The following is a 22,389-nucleotide window of genomic DNA, read 5'->3' on the forward strand; positions in this document are numbered from 1 at the left end:
AAGTATAATTAACCCTAGCTAATGCAGAATTAGATTAGAATATAACATTTTGTCGATTTTACTCTCTTAAGTCATAGTAATATTTAATTAACAAATTCATTGTTCTAAAAATTATACCATCACATCACATCACATAAGACCTTGATAATAATAAACCACTAATTATCTAATAATAGTTCTTACAAATTATCACTTATTTTAGTTCTTGAAATTTACATCATAAAGCTCCTTGCCTTGAAATCAATTAGCCTAAATAGAGATTTATCTTTGGAATGCTACATAACTAACTTAACGGAAGAAACTCTTCTACAAACCCATATGATAATAAGAAACCAAGAACATGATACAAATTTGGAAACACTATAACTGTGAAACTGATGACTGTTCTTTTTACGACAACCCCTAATAATAGCCTGTAAAATATCCAAACACCTAAAACAGCAACAAATTGTTATATATCCATCTCTTGAGTAAATATCTCATAGGTGTAAGGGGCAATACATACTCTCTCTCTTTGTGAATGTAGAAGAAAAACAAAATAGTCAAAAGTTATGACCAGAACAAAAAAAAAAACATTGGCAGCTTAGTCCCAAGCACTTGGAGTTTCTCCGCCATATCCACCACTTGGAGCACCGCCATATCCCCCACCGTAGCCTCCTCCTCCGCCGTAGCCTCCTCCACCACCATAGTAATCATTACCACCGCCTCCTCTACTGTAAGACCCTTCCCTTCTAAAGTCACGACCACCAAACCGACCACCAGACCGCCGATTCTTGCCACCACCAAAAGAGGAGCGTGATGCATACCGAGTGAGCCACGCAGGGACTTCCTGGTTAGCTTCTTGCATCAGCTCAGAAAGCGGTCTGGCCAGTGAGGTGTTGCCATCGTTGAAGAAGGCAGTTGCCAATCCTGATTTGCCAGCACGTCCTGTTCGTCCAATGCGGTGGACATAGTCATCAATGTCATTTGGTAGATCAAAGTTGACCACATGAGCCACGTGAGGAATGTCAAGCCCACGTGCTGCTACATCTGTTGCAACCAAAATTGGTGTTCTCCCACTCTTGAAGGCCTTCAGTGCCACTTCTCTTTCCTTCAATGCATACATAGCAACACAATAACTTAGTCAGATACACTAGTTCCTAATTGATAATGATGACCAAAAAGTTAATTTCAACAGATTCCTTCAGATTTTGACTTTTGTTATAGGTTTAGTTGCAATGAACTATATTCCTACACGAGATCTTCTTTTTGGTCTCAATACTGAATTGGTACGACTGGATTATGATGTCCACATTAAAACACAAGATTTTCAGCTTTAAATTGAAAAACAAACCTGCTGTGTTCGGTCCCCGTGAATGGAGGTTGCTGGAAACCCGTTGATGCAAAGCCAATTTTCCAAAGAGTCAGCTCCCCTCTTCGTCTCCACAAAAACTAAGGTCAGAGCTTGCTGTAATTATGGAAAGAACACAATCATCAAGAACTAGAAGTATGACAGAGCTTGTTGAAATATGTAAAATATCATGAATTAAACAAAAGACGATTCCTTTCCAAAGGAAAGAGGAGTATCAGTTTTACCTTGCCTTGGATGCCATTCTCTCTCTGAGCATGAAGCAGGTCCATGAGATGACTTCTCTTGTCAGAGTCAAGGACAAACTCAACCCTTTGGACAATTAAATCAGTACTTGAACCCACTCTACCCACAGCCAAAAAAATATAATTTGCTAAGAAATCAGCTGCAAGTCTCTGCACAAGAAACAAATATGCTAATCTATTAAAACTTGATATGATTAAGCAAACGTAGCAACATTCTTGTAACAAATATTATGCAGCTTTAATCACACAGGAAACAGAAGCATGAAACTTGATCAATCTAAAGCTTGCCATCAAAGTTTCACCATCATCCATTAATGCAAGTGGTATTGTAATTCTCTGATATATAGAACTATCAGCATTCAGCAACATGTTCAGTCAAATGGAAATGGTCATCATTTCATGAAACATATGTATAGGCTAGCTAGCATCACTACAGGACTAGAATTCATGTAATTAGCTTAAAACCAGAAAGACTCTCAGAAATTCTGCAGAACAACCATGTCTATCGTCGTCATTGCATACAGTTTCAGTTTATATTAGAAAATTTCTCTTTCCCCTTTGTTTTAGAGAACCACAGGAATTTAACTGGACACAGAAGGGACTAAAAGACTGAAGCCCAATATAGAAAAATGTAACAAGCAGTAATATGAAAGGAAAAATATAGAACAAGAATTACACACATGTCAAAGAATGGTTAATAAGAGAGAGAGTGATAAAGTACGCAAATTGTTATATTTCAACCAACTAGAAGGTGAACAAGAAAAAGTGATTACAGAAACAAGTAAACTAACCTGAATTTCTCTTGGAAAAGTAGCACTAAACAACAATGTCTGTCTAATTCCACGGGGAGGCATATCCATTTGTTCAACAATCTTTCTAATTTGCGGTTCAAAACCCATGTCCAGCATCCTATCGGCCTCATCCAGAGCTAAAAATCTAATCATCTGCATAGAGACTCTAGCTCTCTCGAGTAAATCATTTAGTCGACCAGGAGTTGCCACAAGAATATCAACTCCCCTCTCAAGTTCCCTGAGCTGCACAAACAACAAGACACGAGATTAACATGCTGAAGTTTGAAAACAGAATAAGTAACACATAGAGTGAAAGACGCATGAAGCAAAACTCAGAAGTCAAAAGCTGAAACAAAAACAAACTATATCTAAAACTATCTGCACATTATATACCTGCTGGTTAATAGGTGTTCCTCCATATGCAACAACAACCTTCACACCAGTTTGGTAGGAGAACTTTTTAGCCTCATCATGTATCTGCCAAAATATCACAATATAAGAGAATAGAAACTAACTTATACGGAGCGAATGGAATCTTGACATTAGGAAGAGAACACAAACCTGACTAGCCAACTCCCTGGTTGGTGAGAGAATGACTGCAAGAGGGTAAACTGTGCGTGAACCACGGGGTCTCTGTACATGCTGATCCTTCATAATTCCACTAATAATTGGAAAGCAAAAAGCAGCAGTCTTCCCAGAGCCAGTCTGAGCACAAGCCATCAAATCTCTCCCTTCAAGCAATATAGGGATAGCATGACGCTGTACAGGTGTTGGCTTAACATATTTGCATCTACGGATGTTAAGATTCAAGGCCTCCCCAAGATCAATCTCAGCGAATGTGTTAACAGGAGGAGGCACATTATCCCCACTAGTCTCAATCGGAATATCTTCATAGGCATCAAAATTAATAACGGTATTATCCTGCTCAGTAAAAGCTGGTTCTGGTTCGGAATCATCATTCTCAAAAGGGTTGACTTCACGTTCCCTACGATCCCAGCCTCCGCTTCTGTTGTTCCAACCACCACCTCCTCTTCCACCATAGCCATAGCCAGAACGACCAGCATCAGCCCTATAACCACCACCAACACCACCAGAACCAGCACTAGCACTAGGAGGAGCCCATCGAGACCCAGAAGGTGGACCACCAAAACCTACACGATCATTAGCCGGCAATGGAGCAGCAACAGGGTCAGAAGTAGGTTGCCTGTTCCTTAGATGTGGAGGAACATAAGCAGGTCGAGAAGGATGAGAATTCTGATTAGATGACCCAGAATTAGCATTCTCTGAGTCAGCCACATCAGCCCATGATGCACTCATAATCAAAAACACTAAATAACTTGCAAATCCCCAGCAAAACGAAACCTTTTTGTTTTACTCTTAATCAAAAATCTTCAATAAAACAACGAACTCCTGGAAAAAAAAAACAATAATTCACAAGTAATCAGAAGCAGCTATGAACAGCTTTAAATAAGCGAGCGAATCCACAGAATAAAGAACAACAACACAAAGACGAATTTGAAAAGTCTAGTCATGAGCATATATTCAAACGAATATAACAAACACAAATGCCAAGAGAATCACGCAAAGAGCAGCAGAGAAGCAACCCTAGCTTACAGGCTCGAATTCAATAGATTGAAGAAGATTCGACGAAATCAACGATAAACCCTAGAATCCTCTTTGGATAAATTTACCTTTTTTTTTTTAGTTTTTGGGATCGGACAGAGATAAATTAGAGAGAGAGATACGTAATGAACGAACGAACGAACGATGCCTATTTGCGTACAGAGCGATAGAATCAAAATTCACAGAGAAAAATAGATTTTTTTTTTTTTTTTTTTTTGACTTTGGTTCTTCTTTCGTCCTCTTCTTCTTATCAAACAAACAAAAAAAAAATATTTAAGCTCAAAGATTGCGTCCCGTTTTTATCAATCTTATATAGGATTCAGTTTCCAACTTGCGTGTCGGTTTGGTTGTTTTCTTCTAGATTGTATGTCGGCGACTTTTTTTTTTGGACTCTCTCGGCATTTTTTTTAAATTAAAAAAAAAAACCGAAAATTAAATTTAACTGTTGGACTTCAGATAAGTTTTCTAATTTTCTTAAAACACTGACATATTTCAAAAGTAAGAAAGCATTACTTGTAAACTCACACTTCTTCTCTTATTCCATTTGGCCAAAATATTTGCCTGCGATGGTGATGAGCATATTTGCCATGGTGATGACTTGTTCGTCTACAACCTCCAATGCACGAAGACTCGCACACTTTCTCACAAGAGCTCTGAGACAAGCACAAGTATCAGCATCCAAAGGAGTGTCCACTGATGCACATAATGCTAATACCCATTTGCAGTCACTACTCTTCAATCCGCTCTCTTTCTCAACCAAACATATCTGCTTTCTCAGCTTTGATACCCGTGTCACTGAGTCCATTCCCTCTATCTCTGAAACCACCTCACCAAGTGACTCATCAGTGTCTGTGTGGAGACGCTTTTTGAATATCTCCATAAGCACCTCATCTAAAGACTCACTCGGCGACATTACTTCATCCTCGCATATGTTGTCAGTTTGCAATAAAGCCTGTTAAAAAAAACTCATAGCGCTTAACGTTCATATCTTATGGTCCACTCAGAGAAACCCTGATAGTATACAAGTTAGAAGAAAACGTTACCAAGCGAAGGTGTGAGAAGTCGGAAAGCAACAAGTCCTCCCATTCCTTCACTGGCAAAAGGTGCTCTGGGCATTTGCTGATTTCAGGAATTTGTGGCATGTAAACACTCTGCTCTTTCTGTATGTACTTGCTTCCATCGATCAGATCGGCTACTTTTACGTTTGGAATTCGCTTAGCCTCCCACCTACATTGCGGAAACAACTTATCCATATGTATGCCAAAATGCAGATACACCGAAAGATTGAAACAGAGTGACAAATATACCTGACTCGTCTTAAATATTCAAGCCCATCTTCTGGTGGTCCAGACTCAAAATCAGGTTCTCCATCCACCGCAAACGCAGGCCTCAAAATGCTATTGTAATCGTCATTATCTTCAGTCTCTTTCTCAACAGAATCTTCTTCGGTGCCTAAATTTTCTCATGAAGAAAAAAGGTCAAAATTGCTTTCTCAGTTTGATTGGGTAGTAACAAATACGATACTGCATAGAAACATAAAAGAACTAGGGCCATTGAAAAAAGATTTAGCTTTGGAAGGTTTTGATTGTATTAAAGTTGTATGAACATGTACAATTTTAGCCTAAAAACTCATGGCCATACACACTTTGAACCTAAGAACCTCTTTACACCCCTTTTACAATCTGAACTAAAGAATCTATATACAGAAAGAATGTTTTGTGTCTTAGAAAAGGGGACATTGGTGAACAAAGGACTTTGACAGAGTTATGAAACAAAGGACTTTTGACAGATTTCTGCAGCTCAATGCACAAAGATATTCACACGGTTTCGTCTTGGTACAGCCGATACGGGACCTGTGGAAAAGAAAACAAAAGGCCCCTATCAAAACGACATTTTACTGGAAGTGGGAGAGAATGGATACAAGAAGAACTGATCTGGAATAAGGTAAGAGCTCTAGACCAGAAATAACAGACATCCAAATCGTCAGAAAGGCTAGAGGGCATTTAAAACACATTTCAGCGGCTTATATAGGGAAGAACCATAGACCCGACTGGATTTGTCTTTGATGACCATTTGAGTAAGAAAACAGTAGCAAAGAAAAAACCATTTGGGCAATCAGGTATAGCTTAAGGTAATCTATAGTTCGAGTGACATACTGTAATTAGACCTAAAGCTGTTGTCAACATGTTCAACTAACAACACAGTCAACAACACAAAATGCAGCAGATCAGATAAAAATAGACTAGTAAGTAGAAAGTTACCGAGGATACTGATGCCACTCTCTCTCGGATTAGACTTTGAACTCTTGTAATTCTTCAAATAAACTAAACCTTCGTACTCAGTAGCCAGCTCAGGTAGGAGCTTAGCATACATGTCACTCCACAGTTTCTTCTGATCCGCAATGTGGGCATACCTCATCGACTCCATTTGCTTCCTAGAGTACATAATGCGCGACTGCTTCCCATTCAAATCTCCCCAGTTACGAAAGTCAGAAACTTTACTTGAAGCATTTCCCTTTTCAATTGGTTTCTCCCCTGCAACCTTCTTATGCTTTCTTGGTGCATCCTTATCAGTTCCTGGTCTTTTAGGATGATCTTTACCTTTCTTGTAGAAAGGAACAACATCAAACAACGCAGTATCATCAACCAAATCGATATTCACAGATCTCCCAACAAAAGCATTATCCTTAACCCTCACTCTTTCCACCTTCTCATGCTTTTCTTTAGATCCCTTCCCATTCTTCTCCATCTTATGAACCTCAGAAGCCTTAGCGAGCGTGTCCACATCAACCTTCTTGTTAAAAATTGTCCCACCTTCGATTTCAGCCAACAATCTTCTCTTCTCAGCCTCCAAAAGCATCTGAACATCAGAATCTTGTCCCTTCTTCTTCTTCTCAAAGTTCAAACTTCCTTTCGCATCAGAGATAGAAACAACGCACCCATCAGTCTCAACAACATCTTCTATCTTGCGCACATCATCTCCAAATTGATCGCCTTTTATAGAAATCTCAGATACTTCCTTACTCTGTTTCAGTTCCTCACCAACCTTATTCTCTTCAAGAAACGTTGAACCAGTTTCATCGACTCCAGGATACTCCACATCCATCGCCTCGGTAACTTCAAGACTCGTTTCGGAGAAAGAAACTTCAATAGAATCCGAATGGATGATTTCTCCATCTTTCTCGGAAAGAGAAGTAAAAGGCGAAGACTTTACTTGCTTCTTTGGGCTTATCATCTCTTCAACAGAGTCTTCGTTCTTTACTAGCGGTAAAGAATCGATCTTTAGCGAGTCTTCTGCAGATTCAACCCGAGTAATCGAAGTTTGCTCCGACCCAATACATTCACCGGAATTAATCGTCGTCATCACGGAGAGCGGAAGAGAGAGAGAGAGCAGAGCGAGTGTGAAAGAGAGAGAGAGAGAAGCTCAATGAAGCGTTGGCAAAAGAAAGCAAAACCCTTGTCTCACGAATGATTAAATAAGCGAGAAACCGGTTTAGATAAACCGGAGAATTTCAATCTCAAACCGGTGACGGTTATTGAATTAATCAAATAAAAAGGGTATTACGGTAATAGTACGATATAAAAGAACTCGAAAGCTACAAACCACTCGCTTCTCACCCTCACGCGCCATCTCAAATTCGATCTTCTTTCACTGCACACAAAGCGAAGAGACAGAGAAGCCATGAGAGAGAGAGAGAGAGAGAGAGAGAGAGAGAGAGAGAGAGAGAGAGAGAGAGAGAGAGAGAGAGAGAGAGAGAGAGAGAGAGAGAGAGAGAGAGAGAGAGAGAGAGAGAGAGAGAGAGAGAGAGAGAGAGAGAGAGAGAGAGAGAGAGAGAGAGAGAGAGAGAGAGAGAGAGAGAGAGAGAGAGAGAGAGAGAGAGAGAGAGAGAGAGAGAGAGAGAGAGAGAGAGAGAGAGAGAGAGAGAGAGAGAGAGAGAGAGAAAGTGGGGGAAAAAAGCGAAGAAGACGCAGATACCATTCAATTTAGGGTTAGGGCTTCCCCTAATTTGGAAACCTAGACCTGTTTCCGGATCGGACGAAACGAGAGAACGAAGTTAACGAGAATGGGCGCGAATTCTATTCCTGTGGATGCAACCATTGATCTCGATGAGCAGATCTCGCAGCTCATGCAGTGCAAGCCTCTCTCCGAGCAACAGGTTCCTGCAACTTTCTCCTTTGACGTTTTCTCTTCTTTGGACTTGGGTTGTATCGATGATTGGATCTGATTTTTATTTTTTATGTTTCGGAGTCGAAAGGTTTTTTTATTATTATTATTATTCCTCTGTGTTTGAGGTTTCTTCGGGTATTGGGATTAGCAGATTTGATTTGGATGAGTTTCGATTATCATTTTGAAATGAACATCTTTCGGAAAAAATGTTAGATCTTGGCGTTTGTGTATATTCTCACGGATGTTCGTTTTCACCGCAGTTTTATGTGTTGGAGAATTTGGCTTTGCTTGCTTCTTAACGTAGAGTGATTAACCACATCTAAGCTCGTGTTTTTATGTGCCTGGTAATGTGATTTGATGTAGATGATAAAAAATTTTGTCTTTTTTTTTCATAACTAGCTTTTAGATTAGTGGGAAATGGCAGAAATGTTTTATGAAAACAGTTTTTGCTGGTGTGAGAGATATTGCAACTCAGTAATGGACCAATACTAGTAGCTGATATCAAGGATCAATACTTGTTGGGCTTTTTTTCTGTTACTGATTTTCCTGTTTGCTGCGTGTGTCAAGTTGATTTCTGTTAGTGTATTTCCAAGTCATGTTTTTTTTAATAGGGATTAATTACTGGTAATCCCGTATCTCCATACTAAGTTAAAGTGGTGAACGTCATATGAAGTATTGTGTTATTTTTCTTTAGGTTAGAGCATTATGTGAGAAAGCCAAGGAGATCTTAATGGATGAAAGCAACGTTCAGGTTAGTTCTTGGTCTTGCATATTTCTTTGGTTGAGTAATTCTGGTGATTATATTTTCAGTGTGGTAGATTGTGCTACTAGCCATGAATTTAATAACTCTTTCTGTTCCTGTTTGCAGCCTGTGAAAAGCCCTGTGACAATCTGCGGTGATATTCATGGACAGTTCCATGATCTTGCTGAGCTTTTCCGTATAGGAGGAATGGTAACATTTGTAAAATTTACTGAGATTCATTATAGAAGTTGGTCTACGAATTACCCTGTTCGTGCATTTTGGTTCTGTTACTGATTTTTGTTTGACCATGTATATTCCTTTCACTCTTTTTGCAGTGCCCTGATACCAATTATCTGTTTATGGGAGATTATGTGGACCGTGGTTATTATTCTGTTGAAACTGTTACGGTACGAGAATTAAATATTCAGACTTCCTTTTCTTTTCTCGTTAATGAGTAGGCTAATTATCTGGCAAGTCAGTCCGTGCCTTTTATATTGGTAAATATATATACTGGTTGCAGGATGGATGGTTTTTTTTTACAGTGTGAATATTTTGGGTCTGAATATGAAGTATGTTAATACAATTTCTCGTTTTTATTCTGTTTCAAGCTGTTAGTCGCCTTAAAGATGCGATATCCTCAGCGAATCACTATTCTTAGAGGAATCATGAAAGCCGTCAGGTAAAGTAATCACTATTTTTATGTTTCGGTGTTTCCACTTGTAAACTCACCTTCTGATGTTAGATACAGTACTACATTGTGTCTCCATTCATTATCCATCGTTTAGATCTTGGTTAATATACGTTGTTTCTTATAAATTTTTGGTTTTGTCTACAAAATACTTTTTGTTTGGTTGTTTATACCTTTCTATCATCCTACTCTTATAATTGACACAGGCTTTTCTCCTTGTCTTCCGTCTGGCAGATTACTCAGGTTTATGGATTTTATGATGAATGTCTGCGAAAGTGAGTCTTCTGGAAAAATCCTTAATTTGTAGATGCTGTTAATTGCATGCGAGTAATTCATTTTTATCATTAGCATTACTCTTGTGTTTATTTTTGCTGTTGCTATGTGTGTGTGTGTGTGTGTGTGTGTTAGTCTGTCCTATTACGGTTAATCTTCCAGGCTTCCGATTGCTTTCATATAATACTACTGGTTATATATTGTATTATCTTACTCATTAAAGTTTGCTGATATAGGTATTGTAATCTTTTTGACGAACCTTGTTTTATCTTGCAGGTATGGCAATGCAAATGTTTGGAAAATCTTTACAGACCTCTTCGACTATTTCCCGCTGACAGCCTTGGTTAGTACCTATCATATCTCAGACCTTTCTTCCACTTTTTTGTTGGTGGGGTTCACATAAGTCTATCTTAGTCCCCTGGTCATGTAATATAGATGAACTGTTCATTGCCTTGTCCTGATGTGTATTATTTGAACTAAAGTATTGGTTTTGTACTGTGCTGTCGTATTTCTTTTGCTAGTGTCACAGCAATTGCAAGACGTTAGTATTCTGAAAAACAGAATGGAAGATCTTTTATATATGGAAGATTACATGTATGAGTTATCTGACTAAACAGATGGTGTTTTCTACGCAACTTTATGGGTTACATCAAATCATTATGTTATTCCATTACAGGTTGAGTCAGAAATATTTTGTCTTCATGGTGGATTATCTCCATCTATCGAGACCCTTGACAACATAAGGAATTTTGATCGAGTTCAAGAAGTGCCCCATGAAGGGCCGATGTGTGACTTATTATGGTCTGACCCCGATGACCGATGTGGTTGGGGCATCTCTCCCCGTGGTGCTGGATATACGTTTGGTCAGGTAATTACAAGTCTTATGGCTCAGAAACAGTCCTGACTCTCTCTCTTTTTTTTAGCAAGTGTCTAATTGACTTTTATCTTTTTTTCATTTGTTTCCCTAGGATATATCCGAACAATTCAATCACACAAACAGCTTAAAGCTGATTGCCCGAGCTCATCAGTTGGTTATGGATGGATACAACTGGGCTCACGTAAGAATGCAATTATAAACCCTTCTTTGTATAGCTTTGCAAGGCTTAAGATTTTTTGCTCACTTTTATTGTCTTCCCTATCAAACAGGAGCAAAAAGTGGTTACTATATTCAGTGCACCAAACTATTGTTACCGTTGTGGGAACATGGCCTCGATTCTTGAGGTCGACGACTGCAGGAACCACACCTTCATTCAGGTCTTTCCCCAAAACCCACATGTCTTGTCTGTGATAAAATTAGTGTAGAAGAATGACCAAAGCTAACTTAAAGTGTATAAAAATGTGATTGCAGTTCGAACCAGCACCAAGGAGAGGAGAACCAGACGTTACCCGAAGGACACCAGACTACTTTCTGTGATCACTGGACACAGACTCATCTCAGTCAGCAGCTGCAGCCACCCACAAGTGAAAAGTCAGAGTTGGTAACAATCAAGATTCTGGTTTCTATGCGTTGTGCTCAGGCTGCTCTGTTTTAAAATTCAACTTAGTCCCACCACCGGAATATAATGTGTATTATAGGCGAAGAAGGCTCTCTTATCTTCCTCTATAACCAAGAAAAAAAATGGAAAAGAAAAAAAATACCCTTTATGGACGTTGTTTGGTTGATGTTATTAGCTTCTTCTTATTCTTCCTTCTGCATCAGAATGTGTTTTCATGTGAGAGATCCTCTAATTTTTATTTCACGTAATTTGTCGTTGAACTTCTCTGATTTTTTGAAGTTGTTCTGTTTATTTGTTTTACAAAGCTTGATATAAGACTAACTCAAATGATGCTTCAAATTTTACTTTTTCCTTCGTTTTGAAGATGAAAATGAAGAAATATTCTCCAATGGTGCTTTATTTTCATTTTCAAAATGAAGGATTGAATAGTCAGTCTATATCTTCATATTTGAAGGTTCACTATTAATATCTTCATATTTTGAAGGTTGCATTTTTTATTTACAAAATGGTCACTAAAATTATAAATAGATTTATTTTATACCAAATTATCCAATTAATTTTAAATTTTTATATGTTCCTTTTCTCCAATCAAATTATACAATAATAACGTATATTAAATAGGAAAACAATAACATACTCAATATAAAACTTATAAGTACATAATTAATACCAACATTAAAGATTAAAAAGACATACTCTAGCATAGAATAACAACTTAATAATCTAGTGATTGATGTTATGCAATGTGATTTTATTTATAGTAATGTTTACATTATAGATTTGAAATTAATATAAAAATATATAATTATATACTTTTAAAGGAGTTTAGTAACTTATTGAATAAATTAAATATTTAATAGTTTATATTACATAAATATCATTTTATATAAGTATTTTTCAAAATTTGTACAGAAATTATAAATTCTTTTTTTCTCAATTATGGTTTTATAGTTTTTTTAGTTCCTTCAATAGTTTTTCTATTGTCCAACAAATGCAAGAAAACTTACATATTATTTATTATATTATTTAGATTCATTATGAAGTAAATATCATTCGAGATGATTAATCGAAAACTAAAGACGGTTTTTCGAGATGATTGATAAAGTCATATATAAAAATCATATGGAAAATTATTCAATTATACCAGTATAAGTGAGACAGAAACCTAACTTATCTATATTTATAATTCACAATCATTTGGTTTCAATAAATTAATAAACATATTATATATATATGGTAATTAACTATATACTGATAAATGATATATGATTAGAATAATATTAATAAATGAATAGAAACTAGAAAATACTTACATAATAATTTCACGTGAACTATTTATCCTAAAATGAATAAAGAATAAAAGCAAAATAGAAAATACAAGATATATCTGAAAGATGATAGGTAGAATTGAAAACAAAACTATACATATTGATGTTCATAATATAGGAATAATATATATGTAGTACTAATATCCAAAAAAATTAAAAACAATTTAGATGATATAAAAGTTAAATACTTCATCAAAAATATCACACATATATATATATATATATCATATCTTACATATATATATATATATATATATATATATATATATCAAATACACATGTTGAACTTCTTATAAACACAATAACATAGGCTACACACATGTTGAACTCTTACATAAAATATATAAGAATTAAAAATGTAATATTTAAATATTAATATCTTTTGTTATTTATTCTATTTTTAATTGTCACTAATCATTCATTAGAATACTATAAATACTATGAAGATGAAAAAATTACATAAACACAAACAAATAATTGTAATTAATTAAAATTTAGTGCCTTAAAATATGAATATGATTATAAATATGAGAGTTACAACATATTTGATAGAATATGTAAGTTAATAATGTATGTGAAAATTTCAGAAAAATAAATTTATTGTGAATAAAGAATTGATTTTTTGGTTTGAATATAAAAATTAGAAATTACTATAAATATAAATATAAATATATGACTAGAACTTCAAGCTAATCAAATTGTAATTTTAAATATATATTTTGTTCTCTCTTAAAACGAAAAATGTATTCAGCTATTTCTCTATGAATATTTATAAATTATATATATATTAAAATATATTTTAATTTATTATAATTAGAGTGAAATTACAAAATAAATTAATAATCATATTATGTGAATTATTTCTATTAAAATGAAGAAATAAAATAGAAAATTATGATTAAAAAGTAGAAGAAAAATTGAGCATCTTATAATATGGAGTATTACTTTGATTCAAGTTCTTTTTTTACAGATAATAATTATTTAGGTTACATGTGTCAAGTTTTGAATAACATTTTAGAACAAACTCTTCTTTATTATTTAAGATTTGTTGAACTATTTTGCTTACTATAAATAAATGGGTAAAATTTATAAATTTAGAAAGTTAAAGTATTGTTTATAATTGAATGATAAAATAGAGATAGAATATACTTAACATATTCTTTTTTGAAATAGAAAATGAAGGAAACCATTGGATATTGGATCAACTAGTTCGACTATGAACCTTCTCTTGACTTACTATTCCCTTTTGAACCCCACTGAAGGGTTGGTGGTACGCATGTCTATTGCATCGAGTATCGGATAAGATTAGGCCTTCCACATAAGGTATAGAGCCGTAATACAGTCTAAATGCAGTTACAGAGTTGTAGCTCTTGGAACCAGAAGGTTAGGCAGTTAACAGAGATGTAAAGCTAACGATTCTGCTAAGGAGATTGAGTCGAAGGGTATGAAGGTCTCCGGACTCTTCTTTGTAATTATTCTTTGATCAATAATTAAAGAACATAATTGGTATTTGTTTCTATCAATAATTGCATAGAACAAGAGAGAATTGATCTTATCAAAAGCAATAAGGCCTACAAAGAGACATAGAAGGGCAAATCCACAGTAATGTATCAAAAACACGTAGTACTGTGACAAAGATATCTAAAACATCAACAAATGATTTTTTGTGAAAAAAAGAAGTGATAATGAAAGCCATTTACGCAAGTCGTAACGTAACAACAATGAACAGTATAGTTCAGAAAAATGTGATCAGAGCTATATGGGTATTTATCAAAAGAGAACGACAACATGGCATCCTATTTGAAATCCACACGTTTTGTTGGCCATTCGAAGCTTTGAGAAGAAACAAAACAAACCCAAAGACTATAAAACATTAATTCAATAGTACGTATAACATGACGTGTTTTGCACCGAAGGCAATCATATATAAACTGTGCAAGACATTAAGGTGTCATGGACGTTTTTAGATTTTATAAGAATTTCGTAAAAAAATGTGAGCCTCGTAATACCACTATAGACAATGACATAGTCGTAGACAGCGGTTTTTGGTAGTCAAGATTGCATGGATTGTGCTTGTGCGGTCCACTCCACGATCTATTAGACAATTATTGATCGATATTGCAACTTTATATATTTTGTACATATCAAAACACTTTGATCATTAACATTTGAAATTTTTGATAGTATCATGTAATTTCTATGTTCTAACGTCATTAAAATATACATACACGAGTGTGTTTTCTTCCCCCACAAAGAAGCGTTTCCAATATGATTCTTTGTTTGGCTATGTTTCCATTTTAGTTGTTTCTTAAAATACTGTTTCTGATAACCTTTATAGGATAACAATACCAAACACGCGTATAATTTTGGTGAAACACGTGAACCTTTTTTTGACAACAAATATTTTTTTTTAAAAAATCTTATTTGTTCTGATTTCCTTATTTTTAATAATAACATTTCCGATTATGACATAAGGTCAAGTCAATATATTGTCATATTTTTTTCCATTTGTTCTTGATGATTTCTATATACTTTTTCATTTTTTTAATTTGTTCTTGATGATTTCTATATACTTTACCATTTTTTAAATAGATTTGATTCCTTATTTTGATTTTTTTTATCTATTTCTAAGAATAAACTTTCAAAAGAAACACATGTTTAACTCTGTAAAATAATAATTCGACAAGTATAATATGTTACCAATTAGTGAGTTTGAAATTTGGTGAAAAACATGAACCTTTTTCTGACAACAAATATTTTTTTAAAAAAAATCTTATTTGTTCTGATTTCCTTATTTTTAATAATAACATTTCCGATTATGACATAAGGTCAAGTCAATATATTGTCATATTTTTTTCCATTTGTTCTTGATGATTTCTATATACTTTACCATTTTTTTAATTTGTTTTTGATGATTTCTATATACTTTACCATTTTTATAATAGATTTGATTCCTTATCTTGATTTTTTTTAAGGGATCTATTTCTAATAATAAACTTTCAAAAAAAACATGTTTTAACTCTGTAAAATAATAATTCGACACGTATAATATGTTACCAATTAGTGAATATGAAATTTGAGAACAATAGTGCATCCACGTCGTTTTCCAAGTTGGATTTCTATATTTATATATTATTATCAAAAAAAGAAAGAAATAAAAAAGAAGTTAATAATTACATTTTTTTTTTTAATATAAATAAGAGAGGACTACTTGTTAAAGTGGAAGAGGGTCACAATCAGGCTTTGGCCGCTTCTGCTTGGACTCATATATCAACAAAAACCAAATTGAATCAGTAGAGAGAAAGAGAGAGAGAGTATATGATCTGACTTCTCCACCACCACGGGAAGAGAGATATACATACGAGAGAGTGACGGAGCTGAAACTCGTCGACTAGTAGTAGTTAGTTAAGCTGTGTCATCGGAGATCGGAATCTTGTTGGTTGGGAGCTTTGTAGAAGGGGTGGAGAGATCAAGCGACGGATCGTGATAGGTTTTGCTGTATGTCAGTAGATTGTGTTGAAACTGATTTTGGTGGATTTGGAGAACTCGTGAACCCTATTCAATGGCCTCAGCTTCGAAAAAGACGACGGCATGTCCTCACCACCACGGTGGCTCTTCCTCTTCTTCTTCTCCGCCTCCCAAACTCCTCTCCGCTGCGCCTGATTCCGTTTCTGGATGGTCCGATGGTGAGGATCAGCGCGCCTCTAAGGTTGTTGCTCTGGAGTCCATGATCCGTCCTGTCGATTCGCTTCCTGATACTGCCAAGAAACCTGCTAACAAAGGTTAATCTTACGACGCTCTCTGTCTCTTGGGATTTTGATCTTGATTGTTTGATTTTATCATTGTTCTTATCTATTAGATCGCGATTTGTTTGATGTTAGTTGAGTTCTTGCTTCACTGGAATTTGTTGATGATGTTTTTACTTTCTTGTGAAATTGTTGTGATTGTACTTAGAGAGGTTTAAACGTAGATCTAACTGTTGTGATTGTGGTTTCTTTGAAGCTGATTTCTATTGTGATCACATTGTACCAATGCAGGCATTTCTGTGATGCCAAGAACTGAAACCAAGCACCCATTGGATCCTCTATCTGCTGCTGAAATTTCTGTTGCTGTGGCTACTGTTCGCGCTGCTGGTGCCAACCCTGAGGTGCCGAAACCTTTATATTCTTTTTTCATCTTGCATGATTTATGGTGATAGCTTTGATCAACTATTTGGATTTTTACTGAAACTGTTTGATGTTTTCTTTTTGGCAGGTTAGGGATGGCATGCGTTTCATTGAGGTGGCTTCAGTGGAACCAGAGAAACATGTTGTGGCGCTTGCGGATGCTTACTTTTTCCCTCCGTTCCAGCCTTCACTACTTCCAAGAACCAAATCTGGACCTGTCATTCCGATGAAGCTCCCTCCTAGGCGAGCGAGACTTGTTGTTTACAACCAAAAGTCCAATGAGACAAGTGTATGGATTGTGGAGTTGTCTGAAGTTCATGCTGTCACTCGGGGTGGCCATCACAGGGGAAAAGTTGTTTCCTCAGAAGTTATACCTGATGTTCAGCCACCCATGGTATGTTTATGGAATTGGATCTCTAAGTGAATTTTATATGCTACAGTAGTTTTCAGTTTCTCAGTTTAGATTCTCGTGATTTTAGGATGCGGCTGAATATGCTGAATGTGAAGCGATTGTCAAAGACTTCCCTCCGTTCATAGAGGCAATGAAGAGGAGAGGTATTGAAGACATGGATCTAGTGATGGTTGATCCCTGGTATGTTAACAACATCATGGATTCTACTGAAAGTTGTCAATTAAGGTGTACAATTTCCCTAAGTCTGCCTCTAAATGTATTTTGTGCAGGTGTGTGGGTTATCATAGCGAGGCTGACGCTCCTAGTCGTAGGCTTGCAAAGCCCCTTATATACTGTAGGACTGATAGTGATTCCCCTATGGAAAATGGCTATGCTCGTCCAGTTGAGGGAATTTATGTACTTGTAGACATGCAAAACATGGTGGTGATTGAGTTTGAAGACCGTAAGTTTGTGCCACTCCCCCCACCTGACCCTTTGAGGAATTATACCCCAGGTGAAAGTAGAGGGGGTGTGGACAGAAGTGATGTGAAGCCTCTCCAGATTATTCAACCTGAAGGTCCAAGTTTTCGTGTTAGGGGTTATTTTGTCGAGTGGCAGAAGGTAGAATTCCATCAATAGCCTTATTGAAACCAAGTGATTATGCTTGAGCTTATTTCTAAATTGGCTGAAAATTTTGTTTGCAGTGGAACTTTCGAATTGGGTTCACTCCAAGAGAAGGTTTAGTCATACATTCGGTAGCATATGTTGATGGCAGTCGAGGTCGAAGGCCTGTTGCACACAGGCTAAGCTTTGTGGAGATGGTTGTGCCTTATGGCGATCCCAACGAGCCACATTACAGGAAAAATGCGTTTGATGCAGGGGAGGATGGTCTTGGAAAAAATGCACATTCGCTTAAGAAGGTTTGTAATCAATTTTTTTTCTTTTGTGATTTGTGTGTGTTCTCGTTCTCCAATTGGATCTCAGTTTGTGTTTAACAATTGGTTTTTATAGGGGTGTGACTGTCTGGGATCTATCAAGTATTTTGATGCCCATTTCACAAATTTCACTGGTGGAGTTGAAACTATTGAGAACTGTGTTTGCCTGCATGAAGAGGACCACGGAATTTTGTGGAAACATCAGGACTGGAGAACAGGATTAGCCGAAGTGCGAAGATCTAGGAGGCTAACTGTCTCTTTTCTATGTACTGTTGCTAACTACGAGTATGGGTTTTACTGGCACTTCTACCAGGTAAGTAGGAATGCGTGATTGTTCATTTCTAGAGTAAAGAAGATATTAGTCATTTTTGCATACAATTTCTTTAGGGAAGACAAATGATATGTCTCTGCATGAGAATAAATCCTGAGTTTAGAACGGCGGCTCACAACTTTTTAAGTCTTAACACTCTTGAACATTGATTTATAGTGCTGAATCCGAGTTTCATTTGCTGATTTGTGGTATTATCTTTTAACAATGTCTTCATTGTCTAACTGTAGGATGGGAAAATCGAAGCTGAAGTAAAACTTACTGGTATCCTCAGTTTAGGAGCGCTGCAGCCAGGAGAAACTCGAAAGTACGGTACTACTATTGCTCCTGGCTTGTATGCACCAGTCCATCAACATTTCTTTATCGCTCGCATGGATATGTCTGTTGACTGTAAACCTGGTGAAGCTTTTAATCAGGTACCTTTACTTCTTTGCTGATCTTCTCTTCTTGCTGTTGTTAACTTACATATGTGGTTTATTTTCTCAGTTTTAGGAATGGCATTGGTAGCGTATGAATTTTAGAAGTCCCTATAATTCTTGAAAATTAATCTTAGATACATGTTGCCAGGTGATTTTGCTAAATAGTCAGCTTAATCTCCTTTTATCTGTAGGTAGTTGAGGTGAATGCTAGAGTTGACGAGCCTGGTGAGAACAATGTCCACAACAATGCGTTTTATGCGGAGGAGAAGTTACTTAGATCAGAGGCAGAGGCAACGCGTGACTGTGACCCTTTTTCTGCTCGCCATTGGATTGTAAGCAATCCGAACCTTGCATGATCTCGTTCACTACTTATCATCTGAAAGCGTTAATTTATTGCATGTTTAACTTTCACATTGTCATATTGTCCATGCTCGTTCCCGTCTTTGCACCATCCTTGTTTCTGGCACCACTTATGATTATTTCATCCTCGAGTGAATTCGGGAGAAGAGATCACGTGACCATTCCTAAGTTTCAGTCATGTCCTTATATAGTCATACTTGAGTTGCATTACCAAAAACGCATCTCAGAGTTTCAGTGAATATGATTTGTAGCTGAAGTATAGATGGCATACTTATGCAAGATGTATATTCAACACAACTCGTTGTAATGTGTTGTCAGGTGAGGAACACGAGGACTGTGAACAGAACAGGCCAATTAACGGGATACAAACTTGTTCCTGGTTCAAATTGCTTGCCATTAGCTCGACCCGAGGCTAAGTTTCTAAGAAGAGCTGCTTTCCTGAAGCACAATCTCTGGGTTACCCGTTACGCCCCTGATGAGAAGTTTCCCGGAGGAGAATTCCCAAACCAAAACCCACGTGCTGGTGAAGGTCTTGCCACATGGGTGAAACAGAATCGTTCCTTGGAAGAATCTGACGTCGTTCTTTGGTACGTATCTTTCTTTCACTTAGCTGATTCACTTAAAAACTTCCTAGCTACCAAAATTTGTTATTTCAACGTGGAAATTTCATTTGACAGGTACGTGTTTGGGATTATACATGTTCCTAGACTTGAAGATTGGCCGGTTATGCCCGTCGAACATATTGGTTTCACGCTAATGGTTAGTCAGATCTTTTGTTTCTGTAACATTTAATCAAAAAAAACTTAAATATAAGACAAACAGTCACTTATAAAATGTTTTGGATTTTGGGTAAACACAGCCACATGGATTCTTCAACTGCTCACCGGCCGTAGATGTGCCACCGAATCCATGCGAATTGGAGACAAAGGACAGTGAAGTCAAAGAGGTTGTAGCACCGAAAGCTCTTCAGACTGGTTTACTTTCAAAGCTTTGAAGAAGACAGATTTAATTTCTCCTTTCCTTTAAATAAAATGGCTCAAATCAGTTTTGAGTTTGGACCTTTCGTTTGTTTGGTGTGTGTTTGCAAGACTGAAAAAACTTGTCATTGGTAATAATTTGGAATGTTATTCTTCTTTCACATTAATTTGGAATGTTATTCTTCTTTCACATTAATGATGAAAGGTACATTATATCATCTTCCCGTTTTCGTATTTTGGAATCGCGTATTCAAAAAAGCATTCTATAATTATTTATTTAGCTCAAATGATATAATTTTAGTCTACAAAATATTTGTTTAGCTCAAACGCTATTGGAACTATTCCGTTGACATACTGATAAAAGTCCTCGGTCGTTTTCTGACCAAATTTTTATAACTTTTGTCACATCCCCACAACTTAGAGAGAAATTTAGAACTCACTTTTTAATTAATACAATATTTACAATAATATCATTGGCCTATTAAAACTAAGATAATAACAAAATATCTCGTATGGTTATAATAATATGGAAATATTGTTGAATATGCTACGAACAGTAACAAACATTGTAAGGAATGCCATTTTCAACAAAACATTTTCTAAAATGACATAGGGTTCACTCTGATCTATTAAAAATAACAAAACTATCATTTTCTTATTTTTTTTCATTTATCTCCTTTCCCTTTTCATTTTTCTTTCATCTCTCTCTTTCTCTCTCTTTTCTTGTCTCTTCTTTCTTTCTTCCAAACAAAGAAATTCTTTCAAAATCACCACCTCCATCTCACCTGCATGCCTTCGCCGTGGATGAACAAAGTGTTTTGTTTGTTCTGGAGATACTCCTATCAAGGTTGAGTATCCTATTTCTCAATTTTGAGTTTCTTATGTTTATTTCATTCTCTATACAATTTTAATGGATCACATCTGATATCTGAACCAATTTTTTTTTTTTTTTTTCTGATAGACCAGATCTGATAGACTAAATATGCTTGAAGACTGAATATGATATTTTTCAATTAGACCAGTACATACGTCAGAAGGACTGCAGGATAGAGAAAATGGTTTCATATTAAAGGACAAGTATTGTCTACCAATCATATATTGTCTACTAAGAGAGCGAAGGACATAATTGGGATGGACAAGTGTGTCAACAAAACGGATCTGGTCTACTAAAGAGACTGAAGGACATAAACGTGGTGGACAAAAACCTGTTCGGGTGTTTAATCTGGTCCACTGAAAGCACAATAAGATCAGTACATGCATCAGTAGACATGCAGGTAGACAAGTTGAGTCCAACCAAGTGGATCTGGTCCACTTAAGAGATTGAAAGACAAATTTTGGATGGACTAATCTTGCAGGCGTTGGATATGATCCACCCGAGGTTCATCATGTGTCTGTTAAGTGCCATTTTTTCTGATGGACTAAATATGCTTGAAGGCTGAGTATGATATTTTTCAATTAGACCAGTACATGCGTCAGCATGACTGCAGGATAGAGAAAATAGTTTCATATTGAAGGACAGGTATTTTCTACCAATCATATATTGTCTACTAAGAGAGCGAATGACATAATTGGGATGGACAAGTGTGTCAACAAAACGGATCTGGCCTACTAAAGAGACTAAAGAACATAAACGTGGTGGACAAAAACATGTTCGGGCGTTTAATATGGTCCACTGAAGGCACAATAAGATCGGTACATGCATCAGTAGACATGCAGGTAGACAAGTTGAGTCCAACCAAGTGGATCTGGTCCACTTAAGAGATTGAAGGACAAATTTTGGATGGACTAATCTTGCAGGCGTTGGATCTGGTCCACCCGAGATTCATCATGTGTGTATTAAGTGCCATAAAATTTGTCTCTGTTTTAAAACGCACGTCACTTGTCTAATTCTTTTTTTTTTTTTTTTTTTTTCCTTCTTTAATTCAAGGGTAGAAATATCTTTTTCTCTTGTGGCATAAATTAGAAAATGACATTTCTAAGAAGAAAAAACTAAAAGTGGCATTTCTCATAACTTTAATTTTAAAAGTGGCATTTCTCACTAAATTCCCTATAAATATCTTTTTTTTTGGGTAAAAGGTTAAATTTGGTTATAAATATCTTTAGATGATTTTC

General features: G+C 36.1%; 3 protein-coding genes and 1 pseudogene across 4 annotated transcripts; 2 read left to right on the forward strand and 2 right to left on the reverse strand.

The window, feature by feature from the left end:
• Positions 342 to 4,238, reverse strand: LOC104785115 (DEAD-box ATP-dependent RNA helicase 37). Of its 2 annotated transcripts, none has more exons than XM_010510258.2 (7): positions 4,076 to 4,238; positions 2,946 to 3,794; positions 2,778 to 2,861; positions 2,385 to 2,627; positions 1,576 to 1,743; positions 1,334 to 1,447; positions 342 to 1,090 (listed from the first exon to the last, which is right to left on the reverse strand). In XM_010510258.2, the coding sequence occupies exons 2-7, from the start codon at positions 3,699 to 3,701 to the stop codon at positions 584 to 586; spliced, it is 1,872 nt and encodes a 623-aa protein (XP_010508560.1). In that variant the 5' UTR covers positions 3,702 to 3,794; positions 4,076 to 4,238; the 3' UTR covers positions 342 to 583. The 2 variants fall into 2 exon arrangements, with proteins under 2 accessions (XP_010508560.1, XP_010508561.1); XM_010510259.2 differs by having other exon boundaries at positions 3,999 to 4,077.
• Positions 4,420 to 7,458, reverse strand: LOC104785117. The gene is made up of 4 exons (XM_010510260.2): positions 6,269 to 7,458; positions 5,315 to 5,459; positions 5,051 to 5,234; positions 4,420 to 4,959 (listed from the first exon to the last, which is right to left on the reverse strand). The coding sequence occupies exons 1-4, from the start codon at positions 7,368 to 7,370 to the stop codon at positions 4,543 to 4,545; spliced, it is 1,848 nt and encodes a 615-aa protein (XP_010508562.1). The 5' UTR covers positions 7,371 to 7,458; the 3' UTR covers positions 4,420 to 4,542.
• Positions 7,899 to 11,645, forward strand: LOC104785118 (annotated as a pseudogene).
• Positions 15,941 to 20,444, forward strand: LOC104785119 (copper methylamine oxidase). Its single transcript, XM_010510262.2, has 12 exons — positions 15,941 to 16,483; positions 16,739 to 16,848; positions 16,956 to 17,261; positions 17,347 to 17,459; positions 17,549 to 17,879; positions 17,963 to 18,178; positions 18,270 to 18,506; positions 18,752 to 18,937; positions 19,132 to 19,272; positions 19,619 to 19,887; positions 19,978 to 20,059; positions 20,160 to 20,444. Exons 1-12 carry the CDS (start codon positions 16,264 to 16,266, stop codon positions 20,292 to 20,294), a joined length of 2,346 nt encoding a protein of 781 aa, XP_010508564.1. The 5' UTR covers positions 15,941 to 16,263; the 3' UTR covers positions 20,295 to 20,444.

Source organism: Camelina sativa, chromosome 5, assembly GCF_000633955.1.
Source record: "Camelina sativa cultivar DH55 chromosome 5, Cs, whole genome shotgun sequence".
Classification (NCBI taxonomy): domain Eukaryota; kingdom Viridiplantae; phylum Streptophyta; class Magnoliopsida; order Brassicales; family Brassicaceae; genus Camelina; species Camelina sativa.

Bases quoted from the DNA above. Each gene is read 5' to 3' on its own strand.
- LOC104785115 (XM_010510258.2), bottom strand. From the start codon at position 3,701: ATGAGTGCATCATGGGCTGATGTGGCTGACTCAGAGAATGCTAATTCT. The intron at 2,628-2,777 runs GTATATAATGTG...TTGTTTGTGCAG, and splicing joins GAACACCTATTAACCAGCAG to CTCAGGGAACTTGAGAGGGG. The intron at 1,091-1,333 runs GTTTGTTTTTCA...TATGCATTGAAG, and splicing joins ACGGGGACCGAACACAGCAG to GAAAGAGAAGTGGCACTGAA.
- LOC104785117 (XM_010510260.2), bottom strand. From the start codon at position 7,370: ATGACGACGATTAATTCCGGTGAATGTATTGGGTCGGAGCAAACTTCG. The intron at 5,460-6,268 runs GTAACTTTCTAC...GAGAAAATTTAG, and splicing joins GAGTGGCATCAGTATCCTCG to GCACCGAAGAAGATTCTGTT. The intron at 5,235-5,314 runs GTATATTTGTCA...TCCGCAATGTAG, and splicing joins GAATATTTAAGACGAGTCAG to GTGGGAGGCTAAGCGAATTC.
- LOC104785119 (XM_010510262.2), top strand. From the start codon at position 16,264: ATGGCCTCAGCTTCGAAAAAGACGACGGCATGTCCTCACCACCACGGT. The intron at 18,938-19,131 runs GTACCTTTACTT...TTTTATCTGTAG, and splicing joins CTGGTGAAGCTTTTAATCAG to GTAGTTGAGGTGAATGCTAG. The intron at 19,888-19,977 runs GTACGTATCTTT...TTCATTTGACAG, and splicing joins GAATCTGACGTCGTTCTTTG to GTACGTGTTTGGGATTATAC.